Genomic DNA, 17,184 nt, shown 5'->3' on the forward strand with positions numbered 1-17,184 from the left:
AACCTATTTTGCCCTTTTTCTTTTCTAAGTAATTGTTTTTCTTTCTCTGTTGACTTTTCTCTTCTCTGGCCGACATCTGAACTGTCATATTGCATTGCTATGCTCAGATATACTGCAAGGAAGCACCAAATCTTAAATCTGTCTCTTTCACGTGGCTTGTTTTTTTATTAAGGCACTTTGCACTCTTTCTGCTGTCTTTTTCTCTTTTGTTTCTCGATTTCTTATCTTCCTCCACCATTCTGTTGTGCCATGGACTCCTGCCTCCTACAGTGATTAAAAAGATTGTTGCAGGTACGAGATGATGTGTATTATATCTGCTGTTCTCAGTTCATTCAGTCTGTCATCTTTGCTATTATTTTTAAGTCATTCTCTCACACTTCAGTCATAACTGTTAATAATAGTTTAGTTTACTGTATATAGCCGCTTTTCCACCATCGGGCCAAGCAGTTCTCTTTGCTTAACCGTTCCATTCCGTGCCGATCCAGGCCAGCCGGTACAGATATGGTTTCATTTTCCACTGTGGTGCTGATAACAGAACTCTTCGGAATGTAATACAAATGTGTCAGTCATTGCCTTGCTAACACAAGAGTTTACAGACGATATGAGAGAATAGCGACCGTTATGGAGGATGATCAGATATTTCTTTTAATTTTATTATTAATTTGTGTTTATATTGCTGAAATAGTGCACAGAGAAATTGGTAGCCAGGCAACAGACAAGTGACCAACCGTGCTGATAATTCCGGGGCCGAGAACGGTTTGTAATCATGTCGTGGTGAACCAGGCTCAAGTGGAAATACAACTGGAACCAGTCCTTACTGTTCTTAGAACTGTTCGGCCCGACTCTGGAAAAGCGGCTTATGTGTGTATAGTGTCCTATAGCTCTGGAAGTACAACTGTCTCTTGTTTTATGATGAAAGTGGTTTATTTGGTAGAATTCCATATTAATGTTTTTAGGATTCCATATTGCCTAGCAATGCTTTAGCACATGCATAGAACCACCCTAGTAACTATCTAGCAACTGGCAAGCAGTGCATAAAAAATCACACAGAACAACACTGCAATCGCCTAGCAGCCACCTAACAATACACTACTAACTGCATAGAAACACCCTAGCAACAACCTAGAAGAACTTAACAATACGCTTGAGAATCAGAACACCTTGTTTTGATTATTGCTTGGCAAATACTGGGAAAGTTATCAGGCCAACTACAACATCACGGCGGCAGGTTTTGTATAGGCATTCACCACTAACATTTTCTTAAGAAAAATTTCAAATCTAGTTTTAATTTGATAAACAATCAGATTGACAACTGTTTTGGCCGTAGATAATTACATTGCAATTATATTCAAAGGATTTTAAATTTAAAATCAAATTTTACATTTTTACGTATTATTGTCCATTTTAAGGCATGTTGGATCATTGTTTCTTCTCTTTTTTCTTTCTGTTTGACTGATCCTCAGAGGGTCAGTTGGACCATGCTGTGCTGCTGCAGGTCATTAAGGAGCAGCAAAAACAGCAGAAAAGGCTTCTGGACCAACAGGAAAAACTTCTGGCGGTGATTGAGGAGCAACACAAGGAGATCCACCAAATTAAGGAGGGAGAAGAAGAACCAAAGGCAGTAGAACAGCAGAAAAGACATGTGGACCAGGAGGAGGTCCATCAAGTAAAGGAAGGAGAAGCTGAACCAAAGGCAGTAGCAGGTTAGTCTCTAAAGTCAGATAATGATCCTGTTTACAAGCACACCAGTATGGTGATAACTTACAAAAATCAGCTTATTGAAATAATTTGTTGTTTACATGAAAACCAATAACCAGACAACGCAAGTAAACCGCCTTTACAAGACTTTATTAATAAATCAGGTTATTTCCCGGTAGTGCCATCAAAACTTAATTTGCGTTTCTGACTCAGAGTATGTCATTTGTTTATGTCGGTTGTGATGTTAAATAAAGCATTAAAAAGAGTATTGCAATGTCAGCGGGAAACTTACGGCTCAAATATTATCCTCTCGTGCAGTTACAGATGCAGCATTTTCACTGTACCACTTCTGCACGAGATTTCAAGAAAAGAGTGTGATCAAAAAAGAGTTGCCCTGTCTGGATGCGTTCCGGTCACGTATCACACATGCGCACTTCAACAAGCCAACCGAAAGCTGGTTAATGCGTTTACATGCTGGGCGAAATCGCCGTAAGGGGGAAAAATCTAGCTGTGATGATAGGTTTATGCATAAGCCTTTTATGACCTTACTCCGATAAAGGAAACCGGGTTAATGCAGTTACACGAACACGTGCACTGCCGGCTTATTAAGCATAATCTAGTTAAGAATGTGCATTTAAACGCATTCATTGTTTCATATTGGTGGTATTAATACAGACACAGCTCTTCTCAAATTTATTTGTGGCCCTGGTCATGTAGTGAAAAATAAAGAGAATGAGCAGTATTGTTGCTCCCTTCTGAAGTGATTTTGCTTGCAGTGCAGTAATGAAACACATCATGTCTTTTGTAGGAGAGGGTGCAGGTGAGGTGGAGAATGTTGTGCAGAGGCAGCTGGAAGGGATGGCGGGATCAGTGAAGCCTAAAGTTGCCGCTGTCATTTCGGCCCAGTTGCAACAGGGTGAGCCGGTTCCTGAGGACCAAGCAGCAAAAGAGGCTGATGTTGTAGCCGGTCTTCCCCACAATGCCCTTGAATCAGTGCAAGAAGGAGGTGCTGAAGTTCTCAATAAGGAGCACCAAGCAGGGCAAGGCGAAGCAGTACCTGCAGAGGTCGATGCCCAAGGTCTTCCGCTGCACCAACGAGAACCAGAACCATCCAAAATCAATCCTGACCCTCTTGCTGAGGAGCAGAGATTGAATCAGAAACTGGCCCAACTGGAGGCGGAGAAGGAGAGAATAGAGAAAGACAAGTTGGATAAGGAAAGGATTGAGAAGGAGGTGCAGGCCCGTGTTGAGAAGGAGAGGAAGGAGCGGGAAAGACGAGAGGAACTGGCACGCGAGCAGGAGCTGGAACACGTGCGGCAGCAAAAGGAACAGCTAGAGAAGGAAAGGCTTGAAGCAGAGAGGTTAAAACAGGAACAAGAGAAGATTGATAAAGAGATCATGGACCGTGCCGAGAAGGAGAAAAGATTGTCCGAGCACAAGGAACGGCTAGACCAGATGCAACAGGTCATTGATGCGCGACGTGAGCGGCAGGAGAAGGAGCGGCGGGACAAGGGAAGTCTTGAGGATGAGAGTTTAAAACGGGAACGAGAGAAGACGGATAAAGAGATCGTGGAACGTGCCGAGAAGGAGAAATCAATACTTGAGCATAAGGAACGACTAGACCAACTACAGCAGGTCATTGACGCGAAGAAAGAGCAAGGTGCACCCAAAGCAGAACTCCCGTCGATGCCCAAGCAAAAAGGAGGCAGGGACTTGAAGGAGAATGTAGAGGAAAAGAGGAGCGGACAGAATGACCTTAGGAGGAGGCGCAGAGCTGTGGACCCTGAGGGTGGAGGAGGTGCTGACCTGGATCTTCTGCGGGACGTAGGAGGTTTAGACTTAAACGCTGACCTAAAGGAACAGCTGCTGGCAGGGTCTCTGGTTCACACACGCCAGCTTAAACAGACATTTCAAAGGCAGGAGAATGAAGACTAGAGTAGAATGTTCTGGAAAGACAACCTCTGGACCTCTCAAATGGACGTGCAGACAAAGTGATCTGGCTGTGAGAAGAATCTCTTTCCTCCTCATTTTAAAAGTAGACACAACAGTCCTTTTGGGTTCATGATGACAGTGGGCACTTTGATGTGATCCTTTAGTTGTCCGCCGGGAACACTGAATCCATAGTCCCTTATGAGCTTCCATTATTGTTTTGTGTGAGATTTTGCTGAATCTGGTGCAATAAACAGAATGTCTGGTGTAATAAACTGAGCGGGCATCACATTAAAAATGGGCCTTGATGGGCACGCTGGGCATTTAAGAATATTGTGTTTTGGACCATCGCATAGGAAGGAAAACGGCACAAGTGTACCCCCTTGTGTCTGCTATGGTAAAATGTAATTTAGTTATTGCATACTTCCTTCTGTGAATGAAAATAGAAGCCAGAAACTTCCGTCGGCTTTACAATTAACTATTGGACCATTTACTGTGTGTGCCTTAGTGTTTTCAATCTGCTACTCTGTATTCTGAACATGGAGTGTTAATGTTACCTTGGCCAATATGTTCAGTGGTCAGTCTGATTGGTAAAAATGAGTTTCTTATCTGAGACTACAGTCACTGACATCTTTGTTTTTCCGATGTACATTAAGTCCAGCCGGAGACTTCCTTAATGGGTTTCAGAAAAATCCTGCAAATAATATTTCTTTCATTTTCATCCAAAGTCCTTTATGAAACACATTTTGATCTAATTTTTTAAGTTCTTTCTCTTTTTAATGCAATCAAATGTACACCTTTTAAAGGAGTGTCTTTCTATGTGGGTCTGCTGCAGTATCAGATTTTTCTTCCAAAGAGTTAACTTAATAATTAATAGTATATTTAAAAGTGAACTATATTGTTAACTGTTACATCTAATAGTTAGTCAAACCGGCTATAAGTGAATGAAGTATGAGAATCGCTGATGTTCCGACTGATGCAAAATGTCTGATGTATTGCTAGCTGACTAAAATTATTGTGCGTTTTGTTTTTCTCTTTTGATTTGTTTGTGTGTTCAGCTTGTCTTTGACTGTTTTATCACTATGAAAGTATTCAACTCTCATCTTTTGAGGTTTTCTGAAATTGGACCATATAGATTCTTGATTTAGTGTTGAACGTAACTGTTTCCCATAGTCAATTATTTGTTTTCACTGTGCAATGGATTTCTTTTCAGGGTTGCATTGCTTTGTTGTTCTACATTCCATATTTGCCTATGAAGATGTGATTCTTATCAGTGCCTCATGGGTTTATGTTCTGCAGTGATGTGTATCTGAAGTCTGTTACACCCACACTGTGTGTGGATTGTGTCTTTTTTCCCCCAACTGCATTTTTTTATACCTTGCTGGTTAAACTAATCATGGTAATTGATTATTCTTTTGATAAATTTCCTGATCTCGCTTCTGGGGATCTTACGTTTTATATTTCAAAAGAGCAAATTTATATATATATAGAGAGAGAGATATGGTTTGAAATCAGAAGATATTAATGGAAAAATGCTGCCTTCTCAGTAACACGGCTTACTTATCCATGTACAGGTGTTTAAAAGTTAGCAGATGACGTGGAGACCTCTAAAAATGCTCAAGTTACATGTTAGCAGACTTCAGAAGTTGATAACTGTTTGGCCTAAACCATTTTAGTGTGTTCTTTTGGGTGAAAATTGGGTTAAATTAATAAAAAGATTTATGTATAACAGAACTTCTATGCAAAATGTTCTTTGTGTTCATATTTCGAGTTATTATATATTATATTAGATGTACAAATTATCCTTTCCCCTCAAGTTTAGGATTTTAGGTTACATTTTATAGTGAATAGTACATTTTTCATACTTTTTTGTTCATTTAAAGGGATAGTTCACCCAAAAATGAAAGTTCTGTCATCATTTACTCCTCTTCAAGTGGTCTGTATGAATTTCTTTCTTCAGCTGAACACACAAAAAAAGATATTTTGAAGAATGTGGGTAACCAAAAAGTTGATGGGCCCCATTGACCCAAATAAAAACTAACAGAAAAAAAAAAAACTCAGGAAGTCAGTGGGCCCCAGCAACTGTTTAGTGACCCGAATTCATCAAAATATCTTCTTTTCTGTTCAGCAGAAGAAAGAAAAGCAGGTTTGGAACAACTTTAGAGTGACTAAATGATTATTTTTGGGTGAACTATCCCTTTAAACAGTCCTGCACTGTGACAAACTTTTTTTTGAATGCACAACATCCTGTTTAGTCTCTCAATTATATGCCATGCTTGATGACTATATAAGAATTAGAAATGTTTAAAACATTGTTGCTGTCCCTGGTTGATTTTCCATGTCGAGTATCCGTACAACGTGCTACATTAATGCTCAATGTGCACAGAACCGATTGTCCGCATAAGCCTTTTTAAAGTCAAGACGAGTTCCCCAGCCTAAACCTTTCGATTTTATAGCCAATTTGGACCAAACACAACCGTTTCCAAAGGACCATTCTCTTTCAATTAACACCTTGTAGTGCACTAAAAATGTGCGAATGAAGGACGGCCACAAACACTGATTGTGACTAAGCTAAAGCATAACCTGTAGCATGTGTTTTCTTATAGATATACAGGTCATTGCTTTGCTTGAAACATTTTTTTAATACCGGAGCCAATCTTCGTTTGTTGATCCCCAGTCATTAGTGGCTGCCTTTATGGCCCTTCTATCAATTAACATGTGGCTAATGAGGGTGCGGGTTGTGCAGGAAGGGTGTATTTAACAGTGGCACAGTTTTACATTCCATACGAGACGACTAAGAGCCCATAATCTTTTGTGGTGCCAGTGACATACACCCCACGGATACACATTAATCAGCTGGCCTTTCATGTTTCAGCCTGCTTTTGTTTGATTGGAAACAAACCCCTTAAAACCGCCATCCTAGATTTCAGGAGCGAGTCCAAATTTGGAGCCTGACTGGAGTGCTGATCTGCAATCGGCGGTCAAGGGCGTGATAATGACCACCCATCACGCAACACCTCATATCTCATTTCTCATTCTGACACTCCCTCATCAATTACACACTCCAAACAACACACAACGTCTGGTTATCATTAGTCTGCCTCTTTTATCCCAATTCTGATATATTGATATGTGAAAACAGCAAAGTAATGATGCAGATGGTGATATAATTCAGTCTAAACTGCCTCTATATATTATAATGTAACGATATGTCTGAACAAAGGAAGATAATTATGATTCCACGTTTTTATGAAAAAAATTTATTGTGGTTTTGTGCACAATGCAATTATCCATTTGAAACACATTATTAATATATCTGTGTGTATTTACAGAGAGAGAGAAATGACAAAAGCAACTATGAAAGAAGATATTCATCACCAGATGTTTTACTGGCTAATTAATTAAAATGATCTCCAACGCTGTCAAGGTTAACATGATATTTATTCATGATGTTGTTCACTTTACTCCCTTTTTCGCCTGCAAATATAAAACAATTAGTTAGGAAAAGCCAACAAAATATAGCCTATTACATACACATTTTTTTTTTTATATTACAATATCTAGACAGAGAATATTTATAAACATTAATATAAAATTTGTCATTTACATTGATGCATTTGGCAGATGCATTTAACCAAAGCTACTTGCATTGCATTCAAGGTTTCATGCATTCCCTGGGAATCAAACCTATGACCTTGGTGTTAGCGCCATGCTCTAATGTTTAAGCCACAACAATTTAATAATAATTAAAGTATAAAATAATTTAAATATTACTTTATGATACTTTATAATCTTAAACATTGTTTTCTGATTAATGTCTCTAATGTAGGTTTGTGTGAATAGGATACTTGTCAAAAAAAAAAAACTTGTCTATATGCAGAATAATCGCAATAAAACACTCACAGCAGATTGAAAGCAGCTTCTCAGTGCTTCAAATTCTTTGACGCACATGTTTTTGGTCAGCTCCTGTTTTCCAGTGGTTGTGGCGGCCACACATTTCCCATAAGCAGCTGCCTAATAATATAATAATAGAAAAACAGACAGCTTTACAAAACGATAATATAATGCATCTATCTATCTATCCATCTATAATGCAAACCTGCTCTACTGGACTGAGATCTGGTGACCGTGGAGGCCATTTGAGTATAGTCATTGTCATGTTCAACCAGTTTGAGATTATTTGGGCTTTGTGACATGGACTATATCCTACTGGAAGTAGCCATCAGAAGATGGGTACACTGTGGTCATAAAGAGATGGAAATGGACAGCAACAATACTCAGATAGACTGTGGTGTTTAAACGATGCTCAATTGGTACTAAGAGGTCCAAAGTGTGCCAAGAAAATATTTGAAACACCTTTACACCACCAGATTTATGTTAAATTCTGACCCTACCATTTGAATGTCGCTACAGAAATCAAGACTCATCAGACGAGGCAACATTTTTACAATCTTATATTGTCCAATTTTGGTGAGCCTATGCGAATTGTAGCCTCATTTTCCTGTTCTTAGCTAAGTAGGTGTACCTAATAAAGTGGCCGGTGAGTGTGTGTGTGTGTGTATATATATATATATATATATATATATATGCACACACCACACAAATATATATATATGAAGAGTTCAGATGCAAAAGCCTCTAAGTGCCATCTTGTGCCATATCAAGCTCGTATATTTAAGTTCAGTAATTTCACTTAAATGACAATTAATATGTAATTTTCATTGCCATTTAAGTGAAATTACTGAACTTAAATATACGAGCTTGATAAAAATGATCATTCTAGAAGAAAATTTCAGATGGCACTTAGAGGCTTTTGCATCTGAACTCTTCATATATACATACACACATGACAATACTGATTAAACTAATAAGGAATACTGAATGAATGAATACCTCTCCTGAGCACTGAGCCAACAGCTCTGGGAAGAGTCTCATTCTCGCTCTGCTGCGAGTCCAAACATTTGAACCAGACATAGTTCAAAGACTTGAAAATAATCCTTTAAATAACAGCAAAATAATACTTTGGTGTGTCGAAGTTCATTTAAAATCTCTGTGACCCATCATAGTTATTCACAAAAGTCATACACTCAGAGATTTATTCAACATGGACAGCGCCATTCTGTTGACCTCTGAGATAACGTGTGTGAACCTCCCATTGACGAGTAATTGGCCAATCAAAGCGTTAATATGGAACCAGAAATATCTTCGCTGCTTTCTGATTGGTTGATTTTTCTGTTGTAGTTTCCTGCGTCTGATGAAGAGCCAATAGTAACATGAGTTGATTTCAAAGACATTTTCAGGATGGTCAAAAAATCCACTCCAGATGAACTTCCATATCCAGTCACGTGTTCTTTAGGACCGCGTTCTATTGGCTACAATTCATTTCCGCGAATCGCTTGCGTTGAACAGATCTTTTCAATGGAGTCATTCGTGATCAAATACATAGATATATCTATGATCAAATATGTCTGAACCTGTTCAACTGTTTCACTGAAAAGATCCGATTCACAAACCGGACAGCGCTGTGTCAAATCAGAGTGGGCGAGCTAAACAGAGGTTCGTGTGATTGAGGATATTCTCGGGCAGGAAGGATCCGCACGGTCACCCGCCCTGTGAGCAATGGTACATAGACCGGCGAAAAAACACAGATTGCTCCATCATGGCTACATTACTGGAACGTTTGATTTTCCTACAAAAAGTACGTATCCGTGGCACCAGGGATATTATGTCATTTCAGCTATCTTTTACGCCAAACCTAGTTTCCTACGTTGTTTACTGTATGTCTGGCCGTTAAATAGACTGTAAACAGACACTTAAAAATACTCGACCAAAATACCATGGTACTTCCATGGTGTTTTGGACATGTACTGTGGTCCTACCATGTTTTTTTTTTACTTGTACCATAGCAGCAACATGAGTGCCTATGTTATATAGTGAAACTAGTGTCCTATAATGGAGTGTTATATAAATACCATGTTACTTTCATTGTATATAGTAACGTACGTACCATGATATCACTCTACCATGGTAATTTAGATGGTAATAATACCACAGTACTTCTAAGAATACGAAACACGTTGTGTGTGTGTGTGTGTGTGTGTGTGTGTGTGTGTGTGTGTGTATATATATATATATATATATATATATATATATATATATATATATACATACATACATACATATACACATATAGAGCGAGTTAAAGTCACCATGAAAGCAAAATTTGCAATTCTTATTTTTTTATGGAATATTTCAGTATTTATTATAAATGATTTATCTGTGCACATAAAACATTTTTTGAATTCATGTGGCCTCATATTCTTTAATCAAAATAATTTCGAAGAACAATAGCGAAGAAAAGACTATTGCAACTTCCGTTTCAAACTGACTTTAAAGGTGACTTTTTAAAAAGACACCTCTTTTTTTGTGTCTCAGGTGCCAACGCTTATGCGGGCAACATCAGATGACGAATCGCCTTGTCCCGGCTATCTTTTTGAGGAAATCGGCAGTATCCTTTTTGAGGCATTACAGAAGAAAGTAGAGTAGGGCAGAATAAAGAATTCTCTGTCATCAGTGGACCTTGACAGTCATGGTAACTAAGAAATTTCCCATGAGTCAGTGGGCTGCTGCCAGTGTCTTCTCGAGTACCTCTTGGAGAGACTACAGGTGGAGTCCTGCCACGTCAAACTTAAGGTGAGAGAGAGTGGTGTGGCTCAGTCTTATTTGGGTTGGTAATAAGAAGATTGTAGGTTCAAACCCTGCAAAGAGTAATTCATAAACTCCCTTCATTGAGCTCAATGTTCTGAAGTATTTTTGATATGTTTTGTTGGTCTGTGGTGTTTATTGTGCTTTTAACCCTGTCCAAGGTCCTGAAGATTCTCCTGCATTTATGTGGCCATGGACCACCTCACTTCCTCACAGAGCTACGGCGGAATGCTACATTTATACAGGAAGTAATAGGTAAGCAGGTCTAAACGATTCAAGGTAAACACAGGAAGTCTTATTGACTGATTCTTAGGAGTCAGTGTACACATAAAACCCTAATGTTTCAGTCATCAAAACCAGAGCATCAGTAACATGTGAAAATCTTATAATCAAGATGCAGGGATGTTTGCAACCTGCTTTATTATATACAATGAGATTAAACTGTAGGACAGGACTTGATTTTAGCCACTGATATTTGATTAGATTGTTAAAAGTGGTCTTTGTATTACTTTAAAATTGGGACGGATTGGTGAAGTCAGCAAAATTTGGAAGTCGTTTTAAAAGCAAAGAAATAATTTATATTTTGATGAAAGTTTGCAAACACATTTTTTCTTTGGAATAACATGCACTGTTGAATAAGTAACAATATCAGCAGGAAAGTTTGCGGTCAGTGGATTTATTTTAAAAGAAATGAATACTTTTATACAGTAAAGACATTAAATTGAGAATTGGTATCAGTAAAGAATTTCATAATGTTACAAAAGATTTCTATTTGAAATAAAAGCTGCTTTTTTGAACTTCATATTCATTTTAAAATTAGTTATTTATAATAATATTTCACAATATTTCTGTTTTTACTGTATTTTCCATATAATAAATGCAGCCTTGGTGAGCATAAATGACTTCTTAGTTTAAATACTATTACAAAAAGCACACTGACCCCAAACCTTTGAACAGTAAAGTATTTTAAAGAAGTAAATAGATTGAGTTATGTTTTGAGTTTATTTGAGTCAATAAAAAGGGTGACCGTATTATGTCTTTCTTAGTCTACAGCGGCCCCCCGGACCCCATCCATGGAAGTGCTCTTTTTCAGAAAGTCAGAAGCTCGGCACAGGTAAAACTTTAAATCAATATCATTGACCCATTAAACTCCAGTTAAGTGCTTTTTGTAGTCTTGTATGTTGACCTTCTGTTTATTACTTTAATATATGTTTTACAGTTTATGGTATATATAGAAAACAACCATAGATGCACTTCTATTCATAAAGAATATGAAATGTATAATTAATACAGCAGGCATTCACTCTTCTGTCTATTTGTTGTCTGAATTGAGCCAGCATTTGTTTCTGTACAGGAGTTGGCTAGCCTACTATTTAATGATACCATGTCCTCAGATTCTGGACTGTCTCAACACAAAACACTGACACAGTCTGTGGGTGAGTGCTGTTTTGGTATTTTCACCATATTATGCTTTTTTGTTTTTATTTTGGAGGTCTTCTACCATAGGTTTACATGAATACATGGTCAAAACACACTTTTATTTTCATAAAATATAATATACATTTCAGCATCGCCTCTTTTATCACAATGTCCGAAACCACTGTCTGGTTCGATCAAGGTCTCTCTAAACTCCTCTGCTCTGATTGGTCAGATGACCCAGTCTGTTGTGATTGGTCTACCTCTTCTAGCGCATGTCAGAAACCAAACGCCTATTACCATATCTGTATTTCAGCTCCAGAGGCTTCCTCAGAGCACAATACACAGTGATACAAACAGTAACAATGGCGTTAGTTTCATCGTATCAATTTGACCGACTGCAATGTGGATTTGCTTTCGCAAATGTGGATCTTCTTAACATATCAAAAGCACAAACTAAACTCTTCCCAGCATCAGCTACAACTAGTGTTTTAAGGCGGGTCAAAGCAGACACTGTTCACAGGCAGCCGACGAAGACCATTGGCTGGCATTATGCAAATTTGTTACAAACCTACGTAGGTTCGAGCTGGAAGTAAGACTGGAATTACTGGCGACTCGTTTCAGACAGTTCACAATCGGTTCTTTCTTTTGGGAGACATTAACTCCATTTATCCTGCACTTTGATCTTTGAAACTTTGCAGACATTTTACATTCCCAAACAGCTTTATAACACTACATAAAAGGTATTATCCGAAAAAGTATAATAGGTATACTTTAATATAAGTTACATTTTTTTAAATAGGTATAGTATGTGAATAATACCAAGATTTCTGTGTGCAGGAATGGGCTCAGAGTCGCACAGGTCTGGCATGCAGGGGTTTGGATACAGCCCAGGAAGGAAAGAGTCCAGTAAGACACAGACATTTAATGTTATTCATCCAAGTCCTGAGCTCAACACTAATATTTACAACTGGAAGGCATTCTGGTGTGTGTCCTGTCACATTTCCCTCTCTCGTTCAGGTGGAGGGACTCTATTGGACAAGATTCAGAAAGCTGCCGAGGTGGTTGCCAGCGCTGTCCTTCCTCCAACAGAGCATCCTGGCATCCGTCTACATGATAACCACTACCACGCTGTGGTGGCGCCCTCTGCTACTGTGGAGATGGCAGTGCCAGCATGTGCCTACAACATCCCGTCCCACAGCCACAGAGGTGAGCCATGCACCAGGTTATAAAAGCAGTGCATGTTAATAGTTTCAGAGAAATGACCGTTTCTCCTTCTCTTAGCATCTCACAGGTGCCCAGGGCAGGCTGGTGGAGGCTGGGAGGAAACAGACAGTGGGCACAGCTCCTCCCACAACTCGTCCCAGGAGACTGCGGAAGCCAGCCAGGCCTCACTGGGAAGAAGCAGTAAGTCGGGCGACTCGAGTCGGGAGAGTGGTGACCTATCGGAACGGTAAGGGACAGACTGCTACAGGGCTTCAGTTCTTAATGGTGGTCAACACACATTGCTTTCTTAAGTGTTAGAGGTCATTAACGCCAGGTCATTGCATCACCAAGGGGCATTTTAATGCTGGCATCTCATTTCCAGAACTAAAATAGCAGCGTACAGAGTCATGTCATTTATCATATTTCACACAAAATACATTTTCGGACCAACATGACTGATAATTAAGTATAAATACTCATTATCATAATGAATCAGTATGGTTGAGATTATTTATTTATTAAAATCTGCATACATTAAAGGCAGTATAACAAATATTACCATTATTTATATGGTAATTTGATACAAAAGTCCCTTGTGGTCACTGAAGCTGCATTTATTTGATCAAAAATAACTTTCTATTTTAATATATTTTAAAATGTAACTTATTCCTGTGATGTCAAAGCTGATGTCAAAGTCCTCATTGTCACATGATCCTTGAGAACTCATTCTAAAATGCTGATTTGCTGCTCAAGAAACATTTCTTATTATATCTTATTATTAATATTTTTGGGGAATTCATGATCAATTTTTTCAGGATTCTTTGACGTTTAGAAAGTTAAAAAGAACAGCATTTATTTGACATAGAAATGATTTGTAACATTATATTGTCACTTTTGATCAGTTTAATCTTACTGACCCCAAACCTTTGAACAGTACTGTACTTTTTTCACAAAGTGGTAATAAGAATGAATAAATGGGCATCATGTTCACAAAACAAAATACAGTACATTAATTATTTTTTTCTTTTGATTAGATTCTTTTGAGGTTTTGTGAGATTCACATATTTATTCTGAGATATTCATTCTTTTAGTATTTGTTCTTTTAAATCAGTGTGGAGGCCATTCAGTTGGGGGACTGTGGTCAGGAGACGGCGCTTATCAACCGACTGACCAATGGTTCCAAAGTCTTCCTGTCCAGAGAAGAGAGCCAGTACTTCATCAAAGAGTAAAAAATTCCATACGAGACATGTTCTTGATTAGTTTTGGCATCAGTGTTGATCATTACTGATCTGCAATACACCCTTGGCTTATAATGTCAGCGTTTCTTTTCACAGATGTGTATTCCAGTGGCCAGTAATGTCATAGTTAAAATAACTGATGTCTTGCTCCTGTTTTCTTTCAGATGCTCAACTCTCAACTGTGAGGTGGTTGTTGAACTTCTCTCTCGCAGACTTCAGGACCACACACAAATCGTCCAGATGGTAATGTTTCCTATTCTGCAACATTTAGTATATATATTTTTTTTAATAAACCTAAATAGAAAAATTTGCTTTGATAACACACAGCATAACCAATTTGTGTTTGCTTCCTGCAGAGGGCGTTGTGTGCTCTGGCCTGCCTGATGTCTTCAGATTTCCTCTCTCTAGATCATATTTTCAACATCACACACAAACGCCTCGGACAACTTAGTGACGGAACCGCAGGCCCTGTCGCCAACAAGGCAACCAAGGTACCGTCACCAAAACCATGTGTAAATGAGTGGAAGCAGGATATTCAATGATAATAAAGCTAAAATTAAAGCTATAATACTTTTTTACAATTTTAACTTTGTTTAGTGTGTAATGTTGTACATGAAAAAGGTCTGCAAAGTTAACCACTCCACTCCAAATTCTCGATCTACCTTATTTTTAACTTACGAGTGGATTCGGCCATTTGTAATTTGAATGTTTGAGCCTTCCATTGACATTCGCTTCCAGTTATTTTAGCTGTACAAAAACAGTTTGTTAATCTGCTTTATACTGCGAAATGGTAATAATTAATTCCCCCAAAATAATTCCCACCCAAGGAATACGCAAAAAAAGGGTGTGAGGCAGGGCTGAGTTGCGTTTGTAGTGTGTTGTTGCTTTGTCCAAGTGTTATGGAGCACATCGCGCTTTTCGGAAAGAAGAGCTTCGTAGAGACAGAAACTAAACGGAGTGTTACTGACAGACTGTGAAGAGAGGTGCTGCAACAATGAAAAACTATGTTTTTTGAACATTCAAGCATGAAAACCTACTTTAGTAGATCCCAAAAACAAAATCAAGACGTTGTAACGTTTAATAATAATTAATACAGCTAATATTTACTGATAAGCACAATTGCCCTTGTTCTATCCTCTTGTAATTTTGTGGGACTAACAGATTCTCTTTTTTTTAACTAGCTCCTAAGGCAGTTTGAGGCCTTGCTTGGTTGTGTCACAAATCCCAGGTGTGACCCTGCTGGGCGTCCAACCATCGCCAGCTCTTCACTATCAGACCAGCCCTCTGAATCTATGACCATCCCATTTGTTCCAGGACGACTTGAAGGAATCGCAACCTCGGTTATCCCATCAGAGGAGACCCCATCTACACAACACCCACAGGGTAACAGCGCTGCACCTGGGTCTCATATGACAAGAGAGCAAGAAGAGGGGGGAAACAGAAACCCGAACACCTCCAAGATCTCAGAACCAATCAGACTGTCGCTCTTCAGTGGAATGGAGCTAGTGAACAGAAGCAAACCTGTGTGTTTGGTTGAGCCTGTTCCCTTCGAGTCAGACGCCCAGACAAGTGTAGAAGCCACTACAGGCATAGACTGTGCGAGCCAGAAAAGCTGTGAGAGAACTGCAGGCTCACCCACATCAAGTGAGCAAGTGTCTGCCTTCTCCTTCCTTAATCTCTGATGCCAACTTACATTTACAATTGTGTACTGACATGGGGGGAAAAAACCATTCCATTCATGTTCACATGATTCAGCCTATGAGTGATTTCTTCTAGCACAGAATCAGCTTTGCAGTGAAAGAAATTGTTGATTGGAATGGTTAACAACCTTGTGATATTAAGGATAATAATATTATTATTATAATTGCTGAAAGTGACTACATTTACATGCACATGCAAATTTTAGTCTGCAGTAACATGATCGCCATGACCCGATTAGACCAAATATTCTGGTGGTTTCCAGAAATCTGAATAGAGACCACTGGCTGATGCTTGAATTAATCATAATTTTGAGTCACTTAAACACCTTGTTAGGAAACTTACCGACCCCAAACCTGTACATATTGCATGTCAATGTGCTCTTGATGAGTTGATGTCAATATGCTAAGTTACTAAGAAGAAACTCCAGTATTTCCACCAGAGAACAGCAGAAAAAGAACATGCATGTCTTTGTTTATATGCCGATTACATGTATGCAGGAATATTCCAGTTGCTGTCAAGGATTTCTTGTGCATGTGAATGTGGTTACTGACTTAACCCGTGCTTATGGAGATAACTTCTACCTATAATTGCAACATACTCTTTACGCATCGTCTAAATGTTCACATTAAGGCTGGGAATAGTCTTGATGATCAGTATGGTACATCTCTTCAAATCATTCTGAATTCTTTGCGATACTATTAAGAAACAACTCAGGACGCTTTTCAGTTGAGGTGTTAAACACGAGTGTTACTGAAACGGCTGCTACTATTTGCACTACAGTCTTTCCTCTTGCTAAAAGCATTTATTGTGTGCATTATAAAATAAGAACAAACATTAACACCCACATAGTCGAGTTTGATCAGAATACATCCTGCCAAACCATTGTCTACCTTGTGTGCAAATATGTAAATTCTCTTGTGTGAAAATGTTACAGCAACTTATAAAACTAAAGCCATGAGTTTTGAAAAGCAGGTTTGAATACAAATGTCCGTTTGGAGACTGAAACGGGAATAAAATAAATGATACATCTAATTAAAAAAATCTTTATTTAATTTACATCAGAGGAACAATTCGTAAAATAACAATGATTTCAAATATTGTATATATGCTAGCTATATATTATGTACAGTCCTACATACAAAACAATGGTGACTGCAGGGACGATTTTCATCATCAAAAGCTAATAGTCTTTCACACAAAGCACAGTGCCTGGGTTGTACAGTATTGTGTGCACTGAGTAGCTGAAAGTGTATCAGTATCTTGTACACAATTAGATCACCTGCTTGAAATG

General features: G+C 38.6%; 3 protein-coding genes across 10 annotated transcripts in view; 2 read left to right on the forward strand and 1 right to left on the reverse strand.

Moving 5' to 3' along the window:
• Positions 1–4,867, forward strand: part of slc38a10 (solute carrier family 38 member 10) — a 30,313-nt gene extending 25,446 nt beyond the window's left edge. For 4 of the 8 annotated variants that reach the window (XM_079852308.1, XM_079852309.1, XM_079852312.1 and 1 more), the window contains exons 16-18: positions 271–291; positions 1,464–1,703; positions 2,507–4,867. In XM_079852308.1, the coding sequence (XP_079708434.1) occupies positions 271–291; positions 1,464–1,703; positions 2,507–3,633 (1,388 nt within the window). In that variant the 3' untranslated portion in view covers positions 3,634–4,867. The remainder of the gene's footprint in view (positions 1–270; positions 292–1,463; positions 1,704–2,506) is intronic. The other 4 variants (XM_079852313.1, XM_079852310.1, XM_079852315.1 and 1 more) reach the window with 1 other exon arrangement.
• Positions 4,868–6,896: 2,029 nt separating this feature from the next.
• Positions 6,897–8,769, reverse strand: ndufaf8 (NADH:ubiquinone oxidoreductase complex assembly factor 8). Its single transcript, XM_079852170.1, has 3 exons — positions 8,521–8,769; positions 7,531–7,641; positions 6,897–7,104 (listed from the first exon to the last, which is right to left on the reverse strand). The coding sequence occupies exons 1-3, from the start codon at positions 8,599–8,601 to the stop codon at positions 7,084–7,086; spliced, it is 213 nt and encodes a 70-aa protein (XP_079708296.1). The 5' UTR covers positions 8,602–8,769; the 3' UTR covers positions 6,897–7,083.
• Positions 8,770–9,025: 256 nt separating this feature from the next.
• Positions 9,026–16,393, forward strand: tepsin (TEPSIN adaptor related protein complex 4 accessory protein). Its single transcript, XM_079852316.1, has 13 exons — positions 9,026–9,325; positions 10,063–10,135; positions 10,229–10,320; positions 10,494–10,587; positions 11,379–11,446; positions 11,687–11,768; positions 12,589–12,657; positions 12,769–12,957; positions 13,033–13,201; positions 14,066–14,179; positions 14,357–14,435; positions 14,549–14,683; positions 15,374–16,393. Exons 1-13 carry the CDS (start codon positions 9,287–9,289, stop codon positions 15,872–15,874), a joined length of 1,704 nt encoding a protein of 567 aa, XP_079708442.1. The 5' UTR covers positions 9,026–9,286; the 3' UTR covers positions 15,875–16,393.
• Positions 16,394–17,184: the final 791 nt, after the last annotated feature.

Source organism: Squalius cephalus, assembly GCF_949319135.1.
Source record: "Squalius cephalus genome assembly, chromosome: 19".
Taxonomy (NCBI): Eukaryota; Metazoa; Chordata; class Actinopteri; order Cypriniformes; family Leuciscidae; genus Squalius; species Squalius cephalus.

Excerpts from the sequence above, each read along its gene's own strand:
- ndufaf8 (XM_079852170.1), bottom strand. The coding sequence starts at position 8,601 with ATGTCTGGTTCAAATGTTTGGACTCGCAGCAGAGCGAGAATGAGACTC. Across the intron at positions 7,642-8,520 it reads TGGCTCAGTGCTCAGGAGAG|GCAGCTGCTTATGGGAAATG; the intron begins GTATTCATTCAT and ends TTATATTATTAG. Across the intron at positions 7,105-7,530 it reads GAAGCTGCTTTCAATCTGCT|GCGAAAAAGGGAGTAAAGTG; the intron begins GTGAGTGTTTTA and ends TTATATTTGCAG.
- tepsin (XM_079852316.1), top strand. The coding sequence starts at position 9,287 with ATGGCTACATTACTGGAACGTTTGATTTTCCTACAAAAA. Across the intron at positions 11,447-11,686 it reads AAGTCAGAAGCTCGGCACAG|GAGTTGGCTAGCCTACTATT; the intron begins GTAAAACTTTAA and ends GTTTCTGTACAG. Across the intron at positions 14,436-14,548 it reads ACACACAAATCGTCCAGATG|AGGGCGTTGTGTGCTCTGGC; the intron begins GTAATGTTTCCT and ends TGCTTCCTGCAG.